This window comes from Mirounga angustirostris, unplaced genomic scaffold (genome assembly GCF_029215605.1).
Source record: "Mirounga angustirostris isolate CCGP_5_RB_7025 unplaced genomic scaffold, mMirAng1.0.hap1 SCAF_4, whole genome shotgun sequence".
Lineage (NCBI taxonomy): Eukaryota > Metazoa > Chordata > Mammalia > Carnivora > Phocidae > Mirounga > Mirounga angustirostris.
In genome coordinates this window covers 75975927-76003329 of record NW_026991712.1, presented here as the reverse complement: position 1 = coordinate 76003329, position 27403 = coordinate 75975927, and the positions used below count along the sequence as shown (strand labels likewise).

Here is a 27403-nt window from a genome sequence, read left to right as displayed (position 1 = left end):
GGTGATGACAGCAAACATCCATTGTCTACCTCAGGCCCCCCACAAAGCACTGTCCTTCCTCCTCCATCTCCTAATGAAGCTTCTAGAAGGAATGACCACAGTGACTTGCTTTACTTCTTCACCATCTCTCAGGCAATCTGCCTGCTCATGGCCACCAAGCGCTCTGGCCCAGGGCACCAATGGTGTTCTTGCTGCCATATCCAAGGTGCATGTTCATTCCCCCTTTTCCTGGTCCCCTTGGCAGTGTTTTACACTGCCTACCACTGAACTCAATCCTGCTTGAAATATTATACTCTTTCTTCTGCTTCCCTAGCAGCATATGTTCCTGGTTTTCTCCTAATTTTGTAGCCATTTCTCATTAGCATCAGTCAGTCTTTCACCCACCCCCACCCTCCTTGTGTAAAATCTATTCCTCTTCTGTCGACCCCTTAATACTTTTGTCTCAGTCTCTAGCAGTGGTTCTTAGGCTCCTTTTGATGCCAGACCCCTTTGCAAATCTGAGGAAAAGCATGGACCCTGACCACAGAAAATATTTATACACAGGCTTTTGCATACAATTTCAGGGAGTTAATCCAAACACCTCCTGGAGGAAGAGGCCCGCTCTACACATGTTTTGGGGTAATCTCATCTACTGCCATGACTTCCATCCTCTAATGACTGCTTTAGCTCTATAAACTCTAGCTCACATCTTGCTCTGGAACTCCAAACCTATGGATTTCTCCTTGGATATAATACAGGCACATCAAATTCGTGGACCCAAAAAAATCAGCTCCTCACTGCCATTCAAATCCTATTCCCCCCGCTTCATCAGGTACAGGAGACAAATGACCAAGGAACAGGCCCCAGGAAGCAGGGAATCGGGAAGGGCATACCCAAACTGAGTCAGTGCACTGTAGAAAGCTCAAGTAGACAATCATGAAGATACTGAGGGTTAGCCTGCAACCGTGGAGAAAGCCTGACAGGACCTTGGGCAGAAAAGCCAGCTTACAGAAAATAACAAAGCAGATGGGCTACAGATGCTAGAACCCATGTGGCCAGAAGGAAAGGGAGGTGGAAAAAGTTGCTGCCTTGCTTCCCATGGGCTTCTGGTTCCCAGTTTCAGTGAAACTGTGTGACTTCACCTACTGTTGGATTCTGTGAGCTACTCTGACATCCATCTAATAGAGTTTCTTATATTTAAGCTAACTTGCATAGGTTTTTGTTTCTTGCAAACAAACCATTCCTGGTGAAGTAAAGCACACATACACAGAAGTTCAGATTGTAGTTTCCAAAGGTACTCTTTCACTAGTATACTAGAACCAATCACATTCCTGTTTTACTCTTGCAGAACCTTCCAGTGGCTAATTTGTTTCTATAATTTTATCATTTATATTATTTCTTGTGCAGCTTCTATTTAAACATGTGGCTTCTATTGGCAATCTACAAAAACACCGCAAAGATTTTTTATTGTCATCTAAGAATAAATGTTTACCACCCTTCAATTTTATCAGAAATGTAAGTTAACAAATTAGAACACATATTCTTACTTAAAATAACAAGAAAAATAGCAAAATTGCTGTAGGATGTCAAAACATAAACTGGATACACTTGATTCTGAACATGCAGAATATACAAAAAATATCTTACAAAATAGGTATATGTAATACATCTACACACACAATTCTCTTATGTAGGCAAAACAAAATCAGACAAATGAAAAAGCAGTCTCAAAATTATGCTCGAAACATTACATCTCAAAACATTACTAACACACTAACCATCAACATATAACCACCTTACCAAATAAGACATCTCATTCATTTATAGGTCTAATATGTCTGAAGAAAAGAGATGTCTGCTGTCATCTAAATACCTTAGGATTAAACTTTCTTAAAACTGTGTAAATGTTTTAATACATTAAAACAACACATCACGTTGGTGTGCCAAATAAAACCTCTACTACTAATGTCTGATGAAAGGCATGGTTAGGAAATGTTTTTTGAATAGCTTTATAAAGTCTATCATAAAAACACTCCTGAAGAGATCAGAGATATAATGTCATTTTCAGAAAATAATAACTAAGAAAGGAAGCCGATATCGAGTCACATTTCTCTCAAGATCACTACCTGAAGGGAAACTTCTCAAGTACTCAGGTGCTAGAAGGAAAGAAGCACTAGATAGAAGACAAAATAATTCCTGGCTCAGGAGAGCTAAGTTCTGGAATGTCAAGTGCCTGGTCATTCTCTCCAGCTCCTCCAGTGTCCCAGCACAACCCGTACAAGATCCTTCACTGATTGTTATATTATCTCTTCTCCAGGTTCAGTGTCCTACACACTGATGAATACAGACTGCTGACTCCAAAGGCATTACATTACACCTATAAAAAATAAAATCCCAAAAGGCATTTTGCAATTATGACAGTAATAACTGACTCTTGCAAGAAGCACCATTGGATGCTAAAAAATGAGTGAAAGTTTGTTGGGAAACACAACCAGTATTTACAGTCTGCAAGTACTTCCCCAAAGATTACTTACTAATTACAAAGGGGAAAGAAGCTCATTACAGTAGAGAAACCTTATACCCCTTTAAGCAGGTGGAAGTTAACAGTACCAATAATAGGGTAAACTGACTCAAGGGCTTCCTGATAAAAACACTAAGAAGAACATAATATCACCTCTGTGGTGTTCCTGCCAAAAATGCATACCCTAAAGGTAGTCAGGAAGAAACATCAGGCAAACTGAAATTGAGGGACATTCTATAAAACAACTGGCCTGTAGTCTTTAAAAATATCGATGCTAAAAAAGACAAACACCAAAGAACTGTTCTATTTAAATGAGACTAAAGAGACAGGATAACTAAATGCAATGTATGCTCCTGGACTGGACAAAACGTATTTGCTACAAACAACAGTACAAACAATAGACAAGGAAATGTGAATATGAGCTATAGATTACAGGAGCACATCATTGTGCTATGGTGATATAAGAAACCCAGGTCCCAGGACTTATGTGTGAAGCATTTAGGGCTAAAGGTCATAATGGCTGCCACTTAAGTCTCAAATACTTCAGAGAGACAGGGAGACAGAGACAGAGAAAGAAAGAGAACACACAGATGCAGCACAATGTCAACAAGTGGCGAATCCAGAGGAAACAAGCACCGGTCCATTGTACTGTTCCTGCAAACTTTCATTAGTTTAAATTCTAATTAAAACGTTTAACTTTTTTTTCATCTTTCCCTTCTCCTTTGCAACCAGGAGGGTGAAAACTACATCCAAGGGATAGGGGAGCAGGAAGCTGAACAATCCTGGCTCTTCTATGACCTCGCTCGCTCGCTCGCTGAGCAGCTGTATCAGCTCTGGACTTGCCAACAAGTACAGTTCACATTACAGGAGAAAGATAAGTCCCTGACATAATAAAAAAAAATATATCATAGAAGAAATAAAATTGGTCTTCAGATCAGTGTGGTTGTTAAATCTTCCTGAAATACTAAGGCACGGCACATGACATCAAAGGTGACCCTTTAGCGACAGTTCAGCCACTCCCAGGCTCCCGATTTCGTTCTGGTGACATCTCTGGGGCTTCCCACATGCAGCATGCTGACACAGTGACTCTGCCCAGAAGTCCTAGGGAGGACTCTAGAAGTCCAGAAGTCCTAGGGAGGACACTCTACCCTCATCTTCACCAACTAACTCCTTCTTGATCCTTAAGACTCAGCCCGTGCATCGCCTCCTCAGGAAAACTTCCCTTTTGAAGGCCCAGGAAGGATGAGGCATAGTTCCCAAGCTCCTATGACACCTACTCATACTTCTGCCACAGCCCTCATGACACTGCACTGAACCTGTGTGCTATGCCCTTATTTTCTTCTTCCTATCTATTTTAGCACATATTCAATCATCTAGTAAGTATGCCTGTCCATGCCTAAATTGGAGACAAGAGTATTAATTACAGAGATAACAGTAAACACTCCCTCAATTGGGAAAGTAACTGGATACAAATAGAACAGCACAGTGTTTAACCAAATGCTAAAATGTTTTCTCATAAGATATTTCTGGGCTCTTTAGCAAGGCAGGGGAAACTGTCATCCAAGACACTATTTTTGTTCAGGCATCTGCAAATACCTGCCGTTAAGGAAAGTGGGGCAAGAAGCTTATGAAGGTACAGAGAATTACAGGGAAATGTTCTAGAACTCTGATACTGTGTATGTGTAAGAAACCTGATCTTTTAAACACCTCTGGCCCCTATACTAACTCTTTGGTAGCTTTTTACTGGATTCATTTTTAAAAATAACAAGTGAGGACTGGTGAGGAACATTATTTAATTCACGGTGAGGGTTAGATATATAGTAGGTACCTAATGCATCACTGCATAATTCTTTTAAAAAGTAAATTTAATAAAAATGTAATTAAAGGATATTTACATCAAAAGCTGTCTTTGATAAGATGACAGGCTTATCACCATTTTTTTCATCTATACCTCAAAATTTCAGTGGTGATGAAAACTTATCAATCCATTTGTTACCCATGAGATTTTGTTCCCCATCAAGAGGCAACATCTGGATGATATATTTAAATCGAAACTAAGAAAATAATTCAAAAATTTAATTAAATCTCTAAGATGAATAAATATAAAGTTTGCTTAATCTTTATCTAATTAATTTTTAGCATACTCTATTCTATTGAGCTTTATTTGATTATTTCACACACACACACACACACACACAGCCCATGAAATGAAATATTCATGTGACCACAAATGTAACTGTCCCACCCACTGAAAGAGAAAGGAGAAAAAGCAATTAAAAGCAAAGCAAATTAGTTCATTTTTCTCTGACTCCCCTTACTAGACAAGGCTTTTCTTTTGTCCATGCTTAACTGATCCTTCAAAACCCCCATCAGGTGTCTGTGTGTCTAAAAAGCCAATCCTAATCAAACAAAACCACAACATGAATTTAATCCACAGATAACCTAGTCACATGCACTTATGTGTGAAATCTGCATTTGGTTTTATACTTAATTATAAAATACAGAAACTCCATTATCCATCAGTGGTTTTATATTCTTTACTGCCTAAATGCTCATTATCTACCTCTTCCAAATGTTTATTTAGGCTGGTACTTTGCAACAATTTAAGATTTATGTTATGCTGGCATCTCCAAATGAATTGTAATTAAGTGGTACATAGTGTCCAGACAAATTAGTACAGCCTCAAAACATCTCTAACTAGCAAAGTAGGAGCAACTTTAGCCACCAACTTGATGGTGAGGCAACAGTCTACCAAGAATTCTTTACTTGCAATTGGTTTTGATATATTTTTTAATCGAGTTAATTTGTTTTTGAAAAATACATAAACATGATACTAAAGACATTTTCAAAGATTCTTCCACTAAAAATGTTGTATGAATAATGTGGAAAATTCCAGGCACCCAAAGGGTGGCCACAATTTTCTAAATTAATTCTGGAAAATGTTAAATCTGGAAATGTTATATGCTTATTAAAAATCACATGGAATATTTAGTAACATGATTATTAATGCACGTTGTTTTTTTTTCCTTCAGTTCAGTTCATAAGTAACTTTTAATCACTGTATTTACAGCTATGTACTTACAGAATAACTAATATTCTAAGCAGACATAAACATCAGAGAACAAAGTAGTATCGCTCATCTACTTGGCTTGGTGAGTTCTCTGTTATATTATTTACCTACACATAAAATAACTGGAGAGAACAACACTCTTATAGCTTATTATTCTGCTTTAAAAAAAAGACTGAAAGATAATCTAGAAACAAACAGAAAATTCTACACAAGATCCTCTACCTACAAAATTCAGTGTTTCTTTCCTGAAGTCCTGAGCTGTCCATATGCACATACTGTTGCTTCTGAATTAGAGGCTGATTACATTTAAAATCATTCTGTAGGAGAAAAATGATGACATTTTATGATGTTGAATTATAAAGTATAAACTGAGGGTATATATAAAAGTTCTCTAGAGTAGGTTGTCAATGTTTATATATTTTGGCAAATTTATTAATATAAAAATCCAGCACTAATCAAAGAACAAGGGGCACAGCACGAATGCACAGCGGGTGTGGGAAGAGCATTTAGAAGGAGGGCTGTAAGTAGGACTGACCTGCTCAAGACTTCCTGAACTGAGGAAACATGGGTGTGTGCCGACCATCCCCTCCCTCCCTTGCAACTCGATTTCAGCCCCTATCCACTCCCCACCATCAGTGAAGATTTTTTGTATCCCACCATTCCATGTAAACATGATGCCGAGAAGGGGAGAAACACTAGCTATGCTAAGACCGGCAATTCATGATAATTTTGAAATCAACCATAAAATTGTGAAAAAGAATTAAGTATTTTCACATGATATACAACTCTATACTCCCTGTTACATAAACTCAAATCCATCTCTACATTACCAAAAATTTAATATTTAGCTCCTTAAAGAATCAAAATCAAAATACGTAGACAGCTCAGTTCTATAATTTCATAAGTATCCAATTTATACTTAAAATGTAATTTTAAACTTATATTTAAAACAAAAAAATTCCCTGCAGTAAAAAATAAATATTACTTTACCATATCCAAAATTATTATTTAGTCTCATAAACAGAAGCTTTAGGAGGAATGCAACATCAAAAAAATCTAAAAATCACGTAGGGTAGAAAAGTGAAAGAAAATCCAGAGTGTGCAGGAAATCTGAAAGTGTGGCCTACGAGCAAAACAGTGAGTACAGATAAACATGCAAAAATGTCATGAAAAGCTGCTACTGCCATTCAGGCAGACTTTCATTCTACTTTTATCCATGATTATATTTCAATTATGTTCAACTGATTTATTTCACCACATAGTACTAACATAAATCATTTATGAAAACTCATTTTAATTAAAACAAACAAAATGCTAAAAGGAAACAAAATCAACTCTGTTTTCATGTTTGTATTGGGTGTGAAAATAAACAATTCCAAGAGAATTTTGTAAGATTCAATCAATAAACATCTTTAGGACACCAGTGCCATATTTTCAGGGGCGGGGGGAAAGCGTCTACTTTAGGCAAGTAGAAAGGCAGTCTCCACCAGCATGATTTGATGAAGACGAATTAGATACCTGCATAAAGACATGGATTCAAAATCCTTTTTCCATTTGGGGATATACTTTGCAGAAGATTTACTTTCCGAATTGCATTCTATTCGATCTCATGTTAATCTGACATTTAAATAAATTGCTTTACTTGAGCAATTTTCATTCTCTGGCACAAAGAGACATGGAAATGTATATGTCAAAACAAACATGTCACAACAGAATTTTTCTTCATATGAAAATATTTTTAAAAAGAAAGCATAGGAAACTACTGACATTAAGCTTCTCCATCAACAGAGATTTATCATAATTAAAACAAAGTTAAAAGAGCCTAGCACATAATTAGAAAGGTGGAAAAAGGATATTCTCTCATCAGCTAGTCAGTGATAGAGAGCAAAGAAACCAGTTTCTGGCTATAAAGACATTTACTTTCTCTTCTGTAATCATACACTGAAAAATGTACCAAGAAACTAAATCAAGTTCCTAAATTCAAGGAAAATATTCCAATTGCAAATGTGTCATCTTCAATGCATGATCATTTAGACAAGAAAAATTCTCAACCAAAAAACTTTCTCCACTAGCAAAGAAAAAAGGTTAACATCTTATCTCATACCCATCTTTTCTTCCACATCAGAAATACACATTTTAAAAAAAGCTAAACCCAACAATAAATCCTTCATGAGAAAGAACTATTAAAATGAATTTTTCTTATTAACAGAACAGGATTTATACTTCAGCAACCTTAATTGCAACAAAAAGGGAAAATAAAATTGTGTTTCACAGAAGGCAAATAGAAGTTTGCTGGCTGCAACAGCCTCAAACTCTACTAAATGCCAATATTCTTTAAACTAATTTCAAGAAAGAGGCATAAACAAACCAAGAGATACAAAATTACTAAATAATTCATTTGTGTTGAAAATGTGGCCCATGGTAAAATGAAACAGGGAGAGAAATCGAGTCAAGTATTCTGTTTTTACTGACAGCCTTGAAAAGCTTTTTTCTCCTGCAAAGAGATAAAAACCATTTCTGAGTGCCCTCTGCTTTGATCCCTTTCTTCTTGCACTGAGTATACGAAAACATGTAAAAACACTTTCAGTCCATGAAGTATGGCTAGCACTAGCTCTGAAATCTATCCAAGTTCATCTACTACTTATCTCAACTTTCAGTGTTCTAATCCAAGCCACTAGCCATCTCTTCTCTCAACCACAATGAGAACCTACTAAAATGGTCCTTTGCTTTCACACTTACCCGTGTACAATCCATTCACCAGAGAGCAGCCTCAGAGATCTTTTTAAAACATGTATCAAATCTTCTTACTCTCCCATTTTAAAATTTTTCAATGGCTTTCAACTCATTTTGTAAAAGGAAGAGTCAAATGGTAGCCCTCAAGACCCTACATCATCGGTTCCCTGACAATCTCTCCTTGCGCATCTTGTTCCACGCTGGCCCTCATACCACCCTCAAATTAGAGTCTCTCAAGCCAGGCACTATCGACATATTGGGCAGGACACTTCTTTGTGGTGGGGGGCTGTCCATGCATTGCACGATGTTTAGCAGCATCCCTGGCCTCTACCCACTTGTACCAGGAGCACCAGCACCCCCCACGGTCTCTGGACAACCAAATATGTCCCCAGACATTGCTTTTCAAGAAGCCGAGCTTCATGGCCCTTCCCCTCTCATGCCCTTTACCTGAAATGCTTACCCCTAATACCTGGGTTGTATGGCTAGCTCCTTATCATTAGTGTCAGCTGTTTTGGCCTACTCAGAGAGGCCTTCTCTACTCATCCTATGTGAAGCTGCACCTACTTCCATCAGATCTACAGCCCAGCATTTCACACAGGGTACAAAGTGCTCAAAAGGTGGTTACTGAAAGAATGCATAAATGTCAGTATTTATGAACAAAAGTGTTTAAGTGGCAACATCATAATATTTCATATATGATGCCAAAGCAGCACTCCTGGATAGTTCCCTATACCATACTGCCTGCATCTTTCAAACGCACGCCTTCCAAGGCACCATTATTTCTTTCCTTTGGAAGTACTGGTGGCGTTATTGTCAGTTACAAGTTATGTGTGTATTTGTTCACTGCGCCTTAACAAAACAGCCCAACCCCAAAGCATCCTTCCAAATGGTGAAGAACAGAGAGGTATGTGAACTGTTCAGTAGAGCACTGGAAGCACTCAACAACCAACCCACAGTGAAAAACAGCCACAGCAAAGGGAATTCTGGTTTGTTCCATCACGGACACAAAAGGCTCACCGTTACATCTAAACAGTCACTCTTCAATTTATCTTGTTTTAAGTGCGTACAAAAAGTCAAATTATTTTTATTCAAAAAATAAAAACAAATGAGAGAAAAACATGACCTCCGTTACTTCAAAGGCAAAAGGCTATAATGAATGAAATGTGAGAGCTGAATCTTAGTTGATCAATCAGTTTTTAGTGTTTTCACATGAACCGGTAAAAAACTGTTCAGGTTAACAATATGCTGAATAGTTAAACCATGCAAAATTGTAAAGCCTCTGATCAATAATCCGACTGGATTCCATTCAACTCCAAAAAAGACGATTCCCTTAAGCCACAAATGTCCTTTTAGTTACTTCTGGAATTGTTTTTGATATGAGTACTTTGAATATACATTTTTTGAGAACATCAATGCAGTTGGTATCACTGCTCTCGATTACTACAATATATTTCTAGATATTTCATCAAAATTGGTGATTTAAAAAACTATCATTCATCAGTGCATTTATCAGAGAACTTTTGGAAGGGGCAAGTGAGAGCTTGCAGATCAGTGTGGGAGAGGAAAGAAAAAGCCAGCACATACCAGTTGTGCACCATGAGTTTCTGCACAGCCAGAAGAGCGTTGTAGCGAACCTGCTGGTCCTCGTGGTGCATGTGGTTCATGACCAGCTGCTTCCCACCAAGCTGTTCAATGACCCTGTGGAACAGAAGCCACTTTGTGAAGATGCTGCAATTCCTTGCTAACTCACGCTGTTAGTCAGCAGAGAGCCCATATACCAAAGTGCCAAGGGGTTTTAAAGAGAAAAGTTACAATATAGGTGAGTAAACCAACACATGTCTTTTTTTGTATCATTTTTCCTGAATCATAGATTTAACATATTCAAGTATTTTCTCTTTTGAATTCCTACTGGGGAATCCAGCTGCTATTCTCATTTCCTAATCCAGGCAAGTATCATCTACCTGGATACCTCACAGACTGTTGTAGTACTCTAGAGTACAGTTTTCTAAGTTGTTGAGTATTAAAACTTTATTACCAGTATTTCTGGCTTGCTTAAAAGCAATATACTAAACACCACCTAATGTCTGTAACAATGTCAGATCGGTATTAAATCCACCAGTTGCCGTGCTGTGAGCGAGGCTCAGATGCAGACAGCAGGGAACACGGTTAAAAACACCTAGTAGAAGTCATGTTAACATCCTGAAAAAGACGATTTATAAGATACCTGCCCTTCGTCATAATGATGCAATATGCCACATGACCTCCTGGTCAGTGAAACAGAGGAGAAAATTCCTACTGTCAAGAGCACCAAGATGACTGACAACTGACACTTCTTTCTATCACTGTGTCCCCTAACGCCCTGAAAAATCCAGTTGTTATAGATGCGAAAGCAAAGCAAAAATACTGATTTGCTTCATGAATAGAAAGAGGTTCTCTGTTCCCTTGCAAGGGTGTGGCTGTGGCTAGAGCTGTGGAGGCTCTTAACTCCAGCCCAACAGTGTGGAGTCTCCAGGCCACACTGTCTGGTGAGCACCACCACTCCCGCCACACGATCAGCGATAATGCAGTAGGGCCTGTGGCGGTTGCAGACGGTCTCGAGGATGGGTGGATGGGGGTCAAGAGCGAGAGAGAGGCTTTTATCTGTATACCTTTTTACACTTTATTTTTTTATTTGTTTAATTTAATTTTATTTTATTATGTTATGTTAGTCACCATACAAATACATCATTAGTTTTTGATGATACTTAATTTTTAAAGCATCTTTAAAAAAAAAAAATGTATTGGATTGAGGGGGAAAAGTACAGTATAATTATAACCAAACATCAGTTGAGTGCCTGTCATGTGCCAGGCATTATTCTAACACCAGCTCTGCTCTTTATCGGATAGGTTACATTAAGTCATTTAACCTAGTAAATTCCTTCCTGGCAAATGAGGGGAACAAGGACACCTTCTTTATGGCATTGCCGTGAAGACCAAAGGCCATAAAACCCAAGTCCCTACAATACAGCAAGCCCATGTCTGCTGCTATAATGATGACATTGGTGCTAGTGATGGTGGTAATGAGGACACAAGGGGCCGCTCCCCTTCAATCCATTCTCCTCAAAGCGAACTTTCCAAAAATCTGAATTATCAATTTCCCTGCTTAAAACAATGGCTGACTGGGTCCTTCCCAGTCTGACCTGAGCCACAGTCATATACCTGTGCTCTCTGCACTCTGACTCCCCCGGCCTTCTTTCAGGTCCTTCAGCCACAGGCTCTTGGCACATGCCATTTTCTCTCCCAGAGGCTTTCCCACTTCATATAACATCCCACTTTATATAGCAGATAACTTCTATTCATCTTTCAGATCTTGCCTCAATTGTCACTTCCTCAGAGAAGTCTTCTCTCTGCCCATAGTAATTCCTCAAATATGCCCTTTTCATGGCACTCTGTCTCTTTCCTTCCTTGTACTCATCTGAGTTATAATTTTACACCTGAATGACTTTCTAAACTATTAAGTTTGTCTTCCTCATTATACAAGAAGATCCATGAAGGCCAAACTATGCATGGTGTTGCTTACCCTATGTTCCCAGGGCTCAAGACAGAAAGTCCTCATCAAATATCTATTAACTAGATTATTATATTTTCTTAATATACACCACATTAATAGCAATATCTATTATCATCCAGTTTTTGTCAAAATGACATCATTAAAGGACAAGTAAGCCTTCAAAAAAGATAGGCCTTTATTGTAGCAAAACTGCCTAATGATAACCCTCCCTCAACTGCTATAGCATACTATTACTAGAATCCCAAATAATTAGAATTGCAAACATTTACACAACACTCACTATCTGCCAGTTGTTCACCTTTGCACTTTGCATTATCAACTCTTTCAAGAGTTTTAAGTAGTCTAGGATGGCAATCGGGATTAATGATGGAGAATAGAAATTTTAAAAGAAAAATATACAAATCAGGAGTAACATTCAGGTATAATGTGCCGCCTTCTCACATGTGCTTAGAATCATCCATTGCCACACTAGAAAATATCGATCTGCCTAAGCGGGTGATTTAACTAGATATCAGTTTACCTAACATCTTCATAATCATGTTAATTTTGTGGAGCTGCTGAAACTCATAGGTATACATGTACATACGGAATGATGACAATAATATGGAAATCTCCTTCTGTGTCAGTATCACTGAGATGCCAAATCAATAGATATCAGACACTAAAGTGGATCTGTGAGAGAACATCATATACAGAATTTATAAAGAACTCTAACAACTTTTAATCCCCTTGGGGAATTCTATGTCAAATATTAAAGGATCCAGGGAGGGGAAGGATGATTCGTGTGTACTCTGTAGAATGTGATGGACCACACGGTAGGTCCCTGCCCTACAGAAAAGAAAAAGGTGGTGATGGCATGTCAAGGAAACCACACACACAGACAGGCATGCATTTCCTGCAGTTGGGAGGACAGCAGCCTGGTGCCTAACGGTGGCCCAAGCCTGAGAGGTCACGGTAATCCAGAGCGGTAAAGTAGAGGGAGCTGTGTCAGGATCAGCGGACATTCCCAGAACCTAGGGGTGCACAGAAGTTTGAGTGGCACCATGAGCCAGATGAAACACCACAATGGCTCACCCCAGCCTAGGGGAGCTGCAGTGAATGGCCCAGAAGAGGTCCTTCTAATGAACCCAAAAAGGTACTCCCAAGAGAAATTATCAGCTTCAGACATCTACCAAGGTGGGAGAACATAAAGCAGCCATCAATAACAGTAAGTAAGAAAATTCCTGCTTCTCCCTGTCACCTCCTCCTTCTCCATTCACCAGCCTCAGGAAGACTTAAGGTAACAGTAGGTAAGCTCAGGGAAAAGGAGCCAGGAAGAGAAAGGACTATGGCCCTGCACCTACTGACAGCATCACAGAAAGAAGAGAGAAGTCCTACTTTTGAATAAGTAGCATGAAGGGCTACCAAATGTCTGATTTAAAATGACCATAGGGCTGTGAGGGGAAAAGTAACGTAACCCACCTAGGTTTTCATCCAAAGGCATGAAAAGATTATCATCCCTGAATAAGTTTTAAATGGGTTGGGGGGGGGTGGCAAATCTAAAGACATTCTTATTTCACCACAACCTCTTATTCAACCAACCAATCTGGTATTAGTATGTATGAGTTACTTTAGGGGGTTTGGCACAGCTGGCTTCCTACTCCTGCTGGTTAAGGTAATGCCCCTGTCTCCCCCTGCCCGTGCCTATTCCCCTGAGAGGGGACTTCTATGCGTGGCGCGTCTGCAAGCAGGAATCCATGACACACACACATCCACTCTCTCTTTCCTCTTCCACACTGGTTCAGTGCCACCTGGGGCTAACAGGTTCAGTAATAGGAAGGCCATCTGTCTATTATTGAATTTCTCAGGGAAGATTCTATTTTGGCCTCCAACTGTTACCGCCTTTGTCAAGTTTCTCAATAGTCTGGAATTCAGGCAAGTAGGAAGGGAATTATTTATTGGGCCCCATCTGGATCCTCCAACACACGGAAAATACAGCCGATTCTCATTATTTATGGTAGCTGTGTTCTATAAAGTCACCAGGAACACTGATTTAGTGAATACTGAGACTCCTAGGGGAAATACAGGATTATATTCCTGCAAGCCTCTAGTCGTGACATTCCCATCAACCCGAGGATAGACAGCCCTGTTTTACATGTTTCTGTTCAAAGACAACTTAATGTCTGTTGTTGATTTATCAACAATGAACTCACAGCCAACAGCACTATAACTCATGACCGAATGAGGCTTTTATCTAACACATGCACTGCCTCCATAAGGTACATCCTAGCCTTCTTGTGCTCAGAAACACCAGACAGCACTTCAGCACTATGCTGAGGGGCCATTTTACACAGCGAAATCACCAAGAAAAAGCACAAAAATGCAAAAAACATGGCACTAAACAAATCTCAAAAAGGGCACCAGTTTATAGTACAAGAACTAAGACAAGAAGGCAGAGCATCGCCTTGTTTGACTTTAGTTGTGTATCCAGCAACTCAAACTTTCCTCTGCCCTGCATGTGTCAACAAATGATCTCCAAAGTGTTAATATTAATTTGGGGATTATAAATTTTAACAAACAGGTAAATTCACAAATACAGAATCCATAAAAAATGAGGATTAACTGTACATGAATAAATATAATCTCAGAAAGCCACCATCATATGTATAAAATATGATGGATTTAAAAATCAGAGATCACATATCATTTATAACAACAACAATAACAGCATTTTATACATGCCAGGCACAATGCTAAACACTTCATATTTTTTACCTCATGTAATCCTCACAACAAATGTGTTGCCTACCCCTCTATACAGTGGTGCTTTTGACATTTTAAACTCTTGACCCTTATACTATCTTCTCATACCAGCAGCATGTAAATTTTAAAGAATTTTGCTTTTAATAATTTACATTATTATATTTATTCATTAAGCCTTCATTTTCAAACTCCAGAGATTCCAACAGATCTCATAGAGGGATGGACAATCTCCACTCCACTGAAACTCAATGCTCTAAAATGAACAGACATTTCCTGTCTTCTAAATTTAATTGAAACACCAATTACTTTCAGATTATACAGATGTCCAAAATCACTGATGCTTGAAAAAACAGTGAGAAAAGAATCTTCCCAGTTAGTATATTAATACAAAACATCATTAACACAAGACATCATTAAAAAGACAGGGTATTTGGATGATTTAATTTAGAACTAGATCCGAGTACTTTGTTCATAAGCTATTGTCTAACAGGGAAAAACTTGCTAACTGTATACCAAAACAAGCTGAGTCGATAGCATGTTAGGTTTTAGAGACCTGCAGTATTATAATACATGATTAACAAGCTCATTACTGGCAAGAACTTTTAAGGAATGTAGCAGCTGGTGAAACAGAGAAATGTAATTTTAGAGTGAATTTTAAATACCCTAAAAGGCACAGCACTATTTTTGTTTGTTCTAAAGGTCTTTATCCTTCTTAATGTAGCTCTACAGTATAGAATATAGTTACATAAAATATCTTGATAAGGATTCTACTGTTTAGCATTCTATTCATGGCTAATGAAATTATATCACACTATAACATATTATGATTCCACAACATATTGCTAAAAATGGTTAGGATGCATAAATGATTCCATTTACATGCAAGTAGATACTTGCGTATCTATGAAACAATGAACATGGGGCGCCTGGGTGGCTCAGTAGACTGTTAAGCGTCTGCCTTCGGCTCAGGTCATGATCTCAGGGTCCTGGGATCGAGCCCTGCGTCGGGCTCCCAGCTCTGCTGGAAGCCTGCCTCTCCCTCTCCCACTCCCCCCCCCCACCGCTTGTGTTCCCTCTCTCGCTGTGTCTCTCTCTGTCAAATAAATAAATAAAATCTTTAAAAAAAAAAAGAAGGTCATTAACATTTTTAAAAACAAAACTAATTCAGGAGAATATTTACCAGGCTTCTAAATGGGAAAGTTCTTTCAAAGCATAAAAGTAGTGGAAGAAAACACAAAGGTTTTCGCTGGAATGGAAGTTCCATGAGACAATACTCAGAATGGTGCCCAGCACACAGCAGATATCAAATAAAACATTAATGCCTAGGGCGCCTGGGTGGCTCAGTTGGTTAAGCGACTGCCTTCGGCTCAGGTCATGATCCTGGAGTCCCGGGATCGAGTCCCGCATCGGGCTCCCTGCTCGGCAGGGAGTCTGCTTCTCCCTCTGACCCTCCTCCCTCTCATACCCTCTGTATCTCATTCTCTCTGTCTCAAATAAATAAATAAAATCTTTAAAAAAAAAAAAAAAAAACATTAATGCCTAGTGAATTAATGAATTTCACCATATGGTAACTGAAACTTACATGATAAAAATTTTATGAATGATATAAGCAGCAAACTTTAAAAATGTCTGTCTCAAATGTAGCAGCTAAATTCCCAATAAGTCATGTAAGTTATCAAAGTACAAATTAAAAGCACCAGATACCAGTTTCCCCTGTGACAGTTTAAAAAGAAATGGTAACACCCATTGCTGCTGAGAAGGTGGTGAAGATGCTATTCTCACATACTGATGCTTGGAGCCTGAAGTCCTCTCTATTTAATAATGTTTTTAAAATCTCAGAAGTACTTACATACTTTCTCTCATTGAATATATTTAAGGGACCAGGAAAAAAGAAAATAATCAGAAATGTTTGCAAAGACGTTCACTCTGTTTTTTATAATAATGAAAAACTGGAAACATACCAAATGGCCACTAATAAGATTTGAGCACAATGGAATACATTTATCTATAGGCAGCATTAATGTCTATTTTTTAAAATTTGTAGATGGGAAATTCCCATGAAAAATGAATAAAAACAGGAGATAAGATAGGAGATATTATATGATCAATATTTTGGAAGGAAAAAAATGTATGTATAGAGGAAAAAAACCTGAAAATAAATAAACCATTACTTTTACCTCAAAACTACAGTCTTGTTTTTTATTATTCTTTTCTGTATTTTTCAAGTTTTCTATAGTAAGCATGTTATTTTTCATGATAACTCTAACTTAGAAAAGATAAATGAATTCGGTTTGATTGATAAAAAGTTAATGCCAGGGGCGCCTGGATAGCTCAGTCAGTTAAGCGTCTGCCTTCAGCTCAGGTCATAATCCCGGGGTCCTGGGATCGAGCCCCACATTGGGCTCCCTGCTCGGTGCAGAGCCTGCTTCTCCCTCTGCCTCTGCCATTCCCTCCACTTGTGCTCTCTGGCTCTATCTCTCTGTCAAATAAATAAATAAAATCTTAAAAAAAAAAAGAGAGTTAATGCCACTATCAAAACAAGTTATTAATTTTTATTTGTATGTGCTATGCTAGGCTTTGTACAAAAGGAAACAGATATTTACCTCATATAAAAGTGTTCATTTTAAGAGAAGCAGCAGGAATTCTTTTGATAGTTCTTTCTCTCAACATTTATTATGCCCTACTGTGGTAAACGATATGCCTAGTTAGATACAGTTCCTCTTTTTGAGAGCTCATAGTCCAGTTTTGGGGGGAAGAAGGGACATAACGAGGTTATCATATGTACAAGCTGAAAAGGGCTATGTGTGTATACATGTATGTATATATATGTGTGTGTATATACATATATATATACACACACACACCAAACACTAGAAGTACAGAAAATTGGACAGATACTGTGTTTTGTTTTAATGGCAATATACTGGTTTGCCAGATTAAAAAGAGAAGAATTTTTGTATCAGTCAGTATTTTTACTTGAAGAGATAGAAACTTGACTACCTATTTAAAAAAGGGTAAGAATTTCCTGAAAGGCCGGGGAGCCAAGCGTGAAGGCTGTCCAGATTGAACGACTGAATCACAAGCAAGCGACCAAATGAGCAGTCCAGCAAGCATGCTACTTGGGCGAGGCACAGAACCTGAAGTTCCCTCTGCTCGTGCCCAGACACCAGGTACTACCGCTTCCCCTCCTCACGGGAGCCCAGCTACAGCTGCTGCCTGAAGGGAATGCCTGCCATACCCACTTCTCTCCACCCTCATTCCTGCGGGAAGTCTGGGGCAGAGAGATCTGATTTGCTGAGCGAGGCCATAAGCATGTGGCTGGAAGCAGAGGAATTTAGGAAAGCACGCTGCTGGCATTTTTATCCTCTACACTGAAAGGGAGCACATGCCGTGGGAATTCCCTGAATATAGGAAGACTGTTTAGATGTTGTACTCCTTAAAAGAAACAAAAAGATAAACATTCACTATGGTATTCCAGGCAGAGAGGGTTGTGCACCTGCACAAGCCCTAGAAGGGTTTGATGTGGTTCTGAGGTTGCTGCTGCAATGTTCTGCTGCTTGGAATGATCTTCACTATACCATCTGCAGCAGTGAGTGCAAAGGGGGCACACTCTCTTCGGGACAACTCTCAGGCACTAGTCACCAAAGTGTGATTTCTGGGTGTTCTGCAGGGCCACAAGTGGTCTTGTGCTTTCCGAGGACAAAGCAATGGAACAGTTTTATTCACATCCCATCATACACATGTGAAAAATAAGATTAATGAGTGGTATTTGTTTCCTGGAATCATATCACAGTCCTAAAGGCTGTGGGTCCTTCACAAGAACTGAACTGGCAAGTACAGTTGACAGGATAAAATTCATTTGGATAGCTTACTTTCATCTTATTTGCATTTATTGAGGACAATTATTAAACTTGCAGTTTAGGGGGAAGTTACCATTCTGTTATGCTCTCCACCTGAATTTACAAAAACAAGTTACTGAATCAAAAAGGGTTTCTTTCAACTACAAAAGGAGTCATGAAAATAACAACAAATATGTAAAACAACAGTGAACAGGACTTCATTTTGAATATCATATGTAAATCCGCATGCCAAGACAAATCTGAGTGTGATGAAAGAGAATGATAGGAAATACAGTATTGCTACCTAAGGATTTATCACTGGACCAGCAATACATTCACCTGGAGTCTCCAAAACATTTCTGATATGAAACTTTGTCAACTGATCAATTTTACTGTTTCAGATGGAGAAAGGCACAAAATTCAAAAGGAGACAACATTCTGACACTCCTACTGTGTGATGAGGAGTACAAATCATTCCCAAGAAACCTGTAAAAAGAAAAAAGTCCACCACAAGAACACTATGTTTTTAGAGAACGCCAAACTTCCTAATTATGTTTAAAACACATGATATCAAAAACATACAGTGGAGAAGAGTACAGTTGAGCCTTGAACAACATGAGGGTGGAGGAGGTGAGGGGCACCAATCCCCCACACAGTTAAAATCCACATATAACTTCGGACTCCCCCATAACTTAACTACTAATAGCCTACTATTGACCAGAAGTCTTACCAGTAACATAGTCAATTAGCACATATTTTGTATGTTACATCATATACTATATTCTTACAATAAAGTAAGCAAAAAAAAGGAAATGTTATTAAGAAAATCATAAGACAAAATACATTTACAGTCCTGTATTATAAAAAATCCACATATAAGAGGACCGACACAGTTCAAACCAGTGTTGTTCAAGGATCAACTTAAATTGCTATCATGCAGGATAGCAGACACTTAACAAATGGACAAAATTACTCATTTAACTGGCTTATCAAATACCTAAACAGTAATTACTATGTGTTGAGTGCTAAGTGTATTACATATGAATTCACTTAGTCCTCACATTTACAGAGGAGGAAACTGAGGCACGGAGAGGCTATATGCCAAGGTCGCACAGTTACCAGGTGGCAGGGCTGGGAGATGAACCTAAGCAGGCAAGTTCAGTCTGTGCACTTAACCACTGTATAATTCTGTACTGATGACTGTGGTGCCCATTAGCTATTAGCACAGGTACTGTGCACATATGGAGGAGATACTCCTGGTATCTCTGGAGGGCATAATGTTGACAAGAAGTTGTTGGATTTGGTACTGACAGAGGACTAGTTATGTGCAGCCGGGAGAGTTAGTGCTACATGGATAAAAAGATTTTACTAACTCAACTGGAACAACAATGTGCCTGCCTACTAATCTTGTTAGTGTTAAAGAAATGCAAGTGTGAATTTGATCAAGTTATAAGAACTGAGTGAAGGAAAACATGGGGGAGCATAAGACTGCCTTTCCAGACAGTAGAAACATGCCATTCTTTTGGCAGGGGGAAGGAACTTACTCAATTTCTTTGCTGGCATTATTTTTCCTCGAGTAGTAGGAAAGGATAATTATTGGTTTCCTCAGTATGTGATGCATAAGACAGCATTTTCAGTGATAATAGCAGTAAAGATCCTTTCCATTATTCTAAGCAACGTAGCAATGTAGTCATCATCTTGAGTAGGTTACAAAATATCAACAAAAACATCGACATTGGGGCACCAGGGTGGCTCGGACAGTTAAGCGTCTGACTTTTGATTTCAGCTCAGGATCGTGAGATCAAGCCCCACATCGGGCTCTGCGCTCAGCTCAGAGTCTGCTTGTCCCTCTCCCTCTGCTCTTCCCCCACTCGCATTCTCTCTCTCTCTCTCTCTCAAATAAATAAATAATCATGGAACACTACATCAAAAACTAATGATGTAATGTATGGTGATTAACGTAATAAAATTTAAAAAAAATAAAATTAAATATTAAAAAAAAAAAAACCACATCCAAAAGCTACAACTGAATTTAAAGAAATACTTTTATATGGCCAAATGCAACCACAAAGTAGACTGGGAATTGTTTTGCCTCTGTCTCACAAGTAGCAACATTCAATTTCCCTGCTTTTACATGGAATGGGCTAGTCAACTTAGTATATGATGAACTGTTAAAGCAGGTTTCAGGGAGAAATCCTTCAAGTCCAAATTGATCTGAATATCCAGAACTATCTACAAGAGGTTTTAAACTGCTGTTGCCATTCCTGCCAACTTATTGTAGTGAGTTAACATTTTTTAAAATTTAGTAGCAATAAAAAATTTAAAAAGACAGTGAATAGAGAACTTGACTTATGCATGACTCAAGCATTCTGTTCTTGATACCTTGCTAAAAGATCACAAACAAAATAATTCCGATAACTGACATGAAAGAGTTATCAGTACTTTAAACTGTAATTAAATTTGAGTATTAATTAATTTTATTAATATTTATTTCAAATTGTGGGTCTGCAAACCCACCAACAATCTATTAAGTTTCAAACACTCCTGTGTAGGAAAATGTGGGAATGACTTCACAGAGAGAATGAGAGTCTTCAAAGGGCTATGTGATAAGGAGAAAATAATTTGAAAATATATTTCAAAGAAGGAGCAGAAGACTGTACAGAAATTAAGTTACTCTGAGATAATACTGGTGAGTGGCTTCAAAAAAGAATGAATATACTGGTCCATGGATCCGCGTAAGCCACTGGAAGGACAAAGAAAAACAGTAGCTTCGCCAGAGTTTCAGGCAGGCAGGCAGGCAGAATGAATGAATGAATGAATGAATGAATGAATGAACGAACGAACGAACGAATGAATAACAGTTTTAGGAAGTATTTTAACACTGAGGATTGATGCAGTGTATGATACCAGCGATGTGTAGTCTGGAGAAGTTAAGCATGGTTTCCAAGATAATCCTTAACTGTGGGAGACAGTTGGGAAGGGAGAAAAGAAGGGATGTGGCAGAACTGGATGATGTGAAGGCGTAACAGGCTTCTGATTAGCAGGAGATATGGTGTTTGAAGCACTAGCTGGTTCTTGATGTTGGTAACAAGTCAGTACAGTAGGAAGGTAAGTTCTTAAGCTTTTCACCACTTTTATGATTCTAGAATGAGGACATTTTGTCTAGATTTGCTTTTTCCCTTTCCAAAAGTACTATAAATAAGCCATTATGTAACTATGAAGGACTCACCTATCATCTATCTGTTTTTCATGTCAAACACATCTTAGATGGGCTAGGAACCTTGGTTATTAGCTATATTTATATAAAAGCAAAGTCTGTCTTTGTCTTATCTAAAGAGCTTCAATTTTTCATAATAAAATAGGCTATTTTTAAATGGTATTAATGTTAGTTCTTAATATCAAAGTGTCAAGAACTACAAAAGGTCTTAGCTTTTATCCCACTTGCAAGCTAGCAAATAAAGCTGCCATAGTTTTTTTTTTTTTAAGATTTTATTTATTTTTTATTTGAGAGAGAGAGAAACAGCATGAGAGGGGATAGGGTCAGAGGGAGAAGCAGGCTCCCCGCTGAGCCGGGAGCCTGATGTGGGACTCGATCCCAGGACTCTGGGATCATGACCTGAGCCGAAGGCAGTCGCTTAACCAACTGAGCCACCCAGGTGCCCAAAGCTGCCATAGTTTCATGGATGCCTGTAGAAGACACTGAGACTCCTGGGCCAAAGACAAATGATAGTTTGTCAAGGTAATTGCAATAGCAAGAATATTAGAACTTTGTGCTGGTTCCCCAAGCCACAATTTCCAGAGGAAAACATGAAGAGAGTTCAATGAGCCCTGCACACACAATGTGAAAAAGAGGAACCCGGAACTTAAGGAACCCAAATCTCTCCTAATGGACAATAAGCATCCTGCCCTTTGCTCCCAGGAAGACATCTATTTGAAAAGGACATTCAATGTGCAAGAAGGACAGAAAGCTGAGAGATATCTCCCCACAAATAAAACCTTCATTTCTACATTATTTTGCTTTCTGGCAAGTTTATCTATGAATATATCACTCCACTGGTCACTGTGATTAATCTGGCTGATGCAGGCTGGAATCAAATCCATAGCAATAAAGCACCATGATCTTATCCATGTGCCCCAAGGTCCTGGATCTAACCAGCTGAAAAAATGCCATAGTGTAGTGACCTTTACACTTGGCATTAATCCAAGTACAGATGGATACATAAAGAATGCGGAGATTCTTCCTTGCCCCAAGAAGGAAGTCTAGGGCAATTCTGTCATCTATAACAAATGCTGGCCAGTGAGTTGAGGTTAACTTGAATGTCTTCCAGGGTTAAGGTAGTATCACTGATCACTTCTTTTTGGGAACGCCACTAAATCAGCAAAGGTAGTTCCTTTCATAGAGATCTCCACGTTCACCTGAGGACAATATGGTCTACTGGTAGTGTTTCCTTAAACACTCAACAGGCTTCTTACGACTACTCCTAATGTGTAAGTTACTATGGTTTGGGGAGGGAAGTAAGTTCGTGCCTGGCCTTCATACAGGAAGTACAATACCAAGGATGCTCGTGGCCTCTGGAAAGAAAGTGTTCACAACTGTTGGGCCACCCAAATGAAATCTTCATCAGTGGTGGTGGGGGGGCAGGGGGTAGGGCACACCAGTTGACGGTGCCCTCACTGTGGCTTCCCAGATGGATGGTGAACCTTAAGCGGTTTCAGTTCAGGTCAAATCCCTGAGTCTAGTCCTGGTTTTAGGAAAGAATGACCTATTTGTCTATAGTACCAGATAGGTGATATTTGCTGCCCCATGGAATGGCTAAGAGAGCTCCAGGATGGAGGGTGGGGCAGACATAAAACCTATTGACAGGTATTTTGCTTGGGAGGTGCAAAAGCTATTGTTATCCCTTCTGTTTCCAATAGATTTTTCAATAGGTTAAAGGGAATGGCCATCAAATTGTGGCAGCACTCTCTGGAGGTAGACGACAGCAGTCAATTAAACATTAAGTGTCCAACAGTTGAGAGATCTCCGTGTTTTCCTTCATGAGGAAAGCTATAGGGACAATTCATTGAAAAACAAAGATCATTAATATTCTCCCTCTCTTGTGTCTCTATTTTTGTCTTTGTAGGTGCTAAAGTTGTAACCCTTCCACTGCTACAAAATCAGTATGTCCCAGTCCAGCAGCTATAACTTCACCTATTTTATAGTCATTGACTAAATGTATCCAGACCTTTGGTCTAGAAGGGTCAGTTGACAAGAAGGGCAAGAGCAATGCTATAAAACTTGCAGAGATGGGCTATGGGAGTGATGCTTGCAAGATGGCGGAATAAGACATCCTTCACACGTATCTCCCCTCTTCAACAGCAATAATTTAGTATCCATCCATGGAAAAGTGCCTTCCTGGGAACTCTGAGATCCAGGTAGGGGACTGTGAAACCCTGGTGCACTCTCCAACTGAGGAAAGACATTTTGAGATGGCAGAATCACACCCAGGCAGCTGATTCACTGACTGTGGTCCTGGCTACAGACCCGGACACAGCTCTAGAACGCTGAGAATTCTGCTACCATCCCATTGGTTTTGGTTCTACCACCAACAAAATAAGCCAAGGGACCTTGGAGGAGTCACACCTACCCATCCATCAGCTAATAGGCACACAGACCTCGGTCCCAGTTGTGTGGACCCTGAAATAGCCCTTGAACAGGCTCCAGCCTCTCTCTGCTGAGGTCTGGGAGTCCCACCCTTACCCAGGAGGTAAGCCTGACAAATGCTGTCAAACTGCAGATTCTGAAAGGGCCCTGTAACTGGTCTCCAGCTCATTCTGGCCAGTCCTCACACATTCTTGCTGGCAGAGAGACCCAGCAGGAGACTTCTGGTTGCACCCTTATACATTCTGAAGGGTCCTATGTGTGGCTCTAGCTCCATCACAGAAGGCCTGCCAGCAGGCCAACCAGCTTCAGGGACCCAGCAGGAGACGCTCTGACAATACTCCCAGAGATGCTAGAAATGGCCCTATACTCAGCTCCATCCCTTCCCAGCCAGTCCATGAGCAGTACTGCTGACCCAGAAAACCAGTGGGAGACACTCCCATCTGCACCCCAGAGATCCTGAAAGGGTCCTATATTTGGTTCAATTCCCTCCCAAGCTGTAGTCACAAGCAGTCCTCCAACATAGGGATTTGGTGGGGGACATTCACATCTGTGCCTCAGGAGATCTTGAAATGATCCTATACTCGGCTTCAGTTCCTCCAGCCAAAGTCAGGGAGCAGTTCTACCCACCCAGGGACCTGTGGCACAAATACCCATCTGTGCCTCCAAATATGCAGACTTCAGTTGTGGCCGGGATACCTGAAACAGCCCTGGAACTTGGTTCCAGCTCCTCTCCGCCATGGCCCAGGGCCTATCCTGCCCACCCAGGGATCCATCAGTGACCAAGCAGCAGTCCTCCCTGGGACCTGGTAGGAGCTACACCCACCCATACACCTGGTAAGGGGACAGCTAAGGACACAACTGTGGAGCCTGATACAGACCCTTGTCCCAGCATCACCCTGCTGAACAAGGTACTGGAGGCAGTCCCGGCCATCTGAAGACCAGACAGGAAACATGCCTACCTAAGACCGCAGTAACAAACCTGCCAACTATGGACACCACTGCAGACTCGTAACTGTGCATAACCCACTCCAACCTGGCATGAATGTAATTCCAGAGGTAATGTCATCCATTAGCCCAGGCGACAGAGAAGAGGTCATTATCTGCTGAAAATGGCCTTAAAGACTGGAAAAGGTATTTACTTCTTCAAAGGCACAGACGTCGATGCAAGGTTACACAGACCCCAAAGAATCAGGTAAATATAATACTACCAAAGGAAAATTAATAAAGCTCCAGGAACCAATCCCAAAAAAACATATATCTAAAATTTCCCTAACAAAGGATCAAAATTGATCCTTTACAGAAACTTAAGGAAATGAAAGAGAACACAGAGAGACAACTGAACTAAATTAGAAAAACAACACATGAACAAAATGACAAGAAAGATAAATAAATAGAACCAAACAGAAATCTTGGAGCTGAAGAATACAATGACAGAACTAAAAAATGCAATAGAGAGCTTGAACACACAGACTTATGTTATGTACCTGCTGTATCTGTGCCATCTGCTTCTGAAGTGCACCCAGAATAAAGTTCTATGTGAGACCAGTAACGAAGGTTTGCTGGGTCAGAATGAAAACATCCTGCAGTTCAAACACTGAGTGATTCAGGAGCTACACTCAAGGATTTTCTGTTTTTCCTGAAGTAGGTACCAATATGGGAAACTGAGTAGTTTCCCATATGGCATTTGCCTAATGTTCTCTCATTTACCTTCCAGAAGAGATGCATTTTCCACATTTACCCATCATATGGAGTTCAGAGATGTTCATGCTCATTATTCTCACCCAAAAGAAGTGCAAGAGAAACTCTCCAAAGGGACATGAATGACAACCTCTTCTCATCTCTGAGACCAAAGGTAGGCTGCCCCTTACCCACCCCAAGCCTACTCCATATAGCAGTGTCAACCCTGACAACTCAGTATGTAATCCATGCGATATGCCACAGCCCTGGCAAATTCTGCTCAGATGAAACTGTCATAATTTTGGAAGTGAAGTTTACCAAGGTCCACCAATAAAAAGCAGTCTGAGTTGCTATAAATAAATCAGATCTAGAACAAACAAGGTGAAGATCAAAAATAATATAGTCCATAGACACTTGGAGAGAAAAGATAAACTGCTTGAAGAGATGCATCTCCATCCAGTCACTGACATGATGTTTTATAATGTTTAAATATTTATACCCTATAAGAAGAAGAGGAAGTTATGAAGTAATTGTGGAATGTTAAAGTTTCCAATTACTTCTGTGGCTCTGCCAATTTTTGCTCACATTCTAAGATGTTCTGGGCTTACTTGACACTATTTTATGATAAGTAAGATAAATACTGTCATGTCTTCCTTATACTTTGATGAATATAAAATATCCACATTAGTAATAATAAAAGTAGCTAATACTTATTGAGTACTTGCTATGTACCTCCTGGCACTACTCTGATCATTGTACTAGGTTAATTTAATCCTCACATCAGCCTCATGAGAAAGAAATATGACTACTGTCCCAATTTTATAGATTAGAAAACCAACTAGCAAGTGAAATAGCAACAATTCACACCAAGGCACTATGCATTTCTGCTTTTCCAAATAACAAAAAACAGCCCTCTTATACCATTTAATGTTTTCTCTCTTGATACAATATTGGTACCCTGATTTCTTATTTTTCCCAAAAAAAGCCTAACTTTTCATTGTTAATGTATTTAAATGATTTTAAACTATGTGGCTAGCATCACCATGTCTGTAAAGTCTTATCTGTCTCATCCCACAAGGAATTCCTCTCTTTTCAATACTCTGAAATACATAATTCTATTACTATACATCTAGTATAACTTTACTTTACAGGTATTATATTTTCTTTAATACTGTGAATCTAAGATCCCTCTCTCTCTGCCCCTTCTCCCCCCATGCGCACATGTCCACTTGCTCTCTCTCTCTCTGAAATTAATAAGTAAATCTTTAAAAAATAATAACAACGGGGCGCCTGGGTGGCTCTGTCAGTTGGGCGTCTGCCTTCGGCTCACGTTATGGTCTCCAGGGATCATCGTCTCAAGCAGGGAGCCTGCTTCTCCCTCTCCCTCTGCCCCCCACCAGCTTGTACTCGATTTCTCTCTCTCTCTCTCTCTCTCTCTCAATAAAATCTTTTTAAAAAATTAAAAATAATAATAATAATGTTTCATCATCTCTGTAACTACTAGTAGTCAAAAAATAACCAGCACTCACAAAATGGCTACTGAATTAAAATCATACAAACCAAAGAAAATCCTGAACGTGAAATTTCTAATGTGGTCTCTGCTGGCCACTACACCATAGTATTATACTGATACTTTTATACTGCCCAT

General features: G+C 39.4%; 1 protein-coding gene across 3 annotated transcripts in view; it reads right to left on the bottom strand.

Annotated features, from left to right (window-relative positions):
* The window catches only part of ATP6V1H (ATPase H+ transporting V1 subunit H), a 138464-nt gene that overhangs the window by 23634 nt on the left and 87427 nt on the right, over positions 1–27403 (bottom strand). For 2 of the 3 annotated variants that reach the window (XM_064588333.1, XM_064588334.1), the window contains one exon: positions 9888–10001. The exons of the other annotated variant lie outside the window; for it this stretch is intronic. In XM_064588333.1, coding sequence (XP_064444403.1) covers positions 9888–10001 — 114 coding nt within the window. The remainder of the gene's footprint in view (positions 1–9887; positions 10002–27403) is intronic. 3 annotated transcript variants of the gene reach the window in all.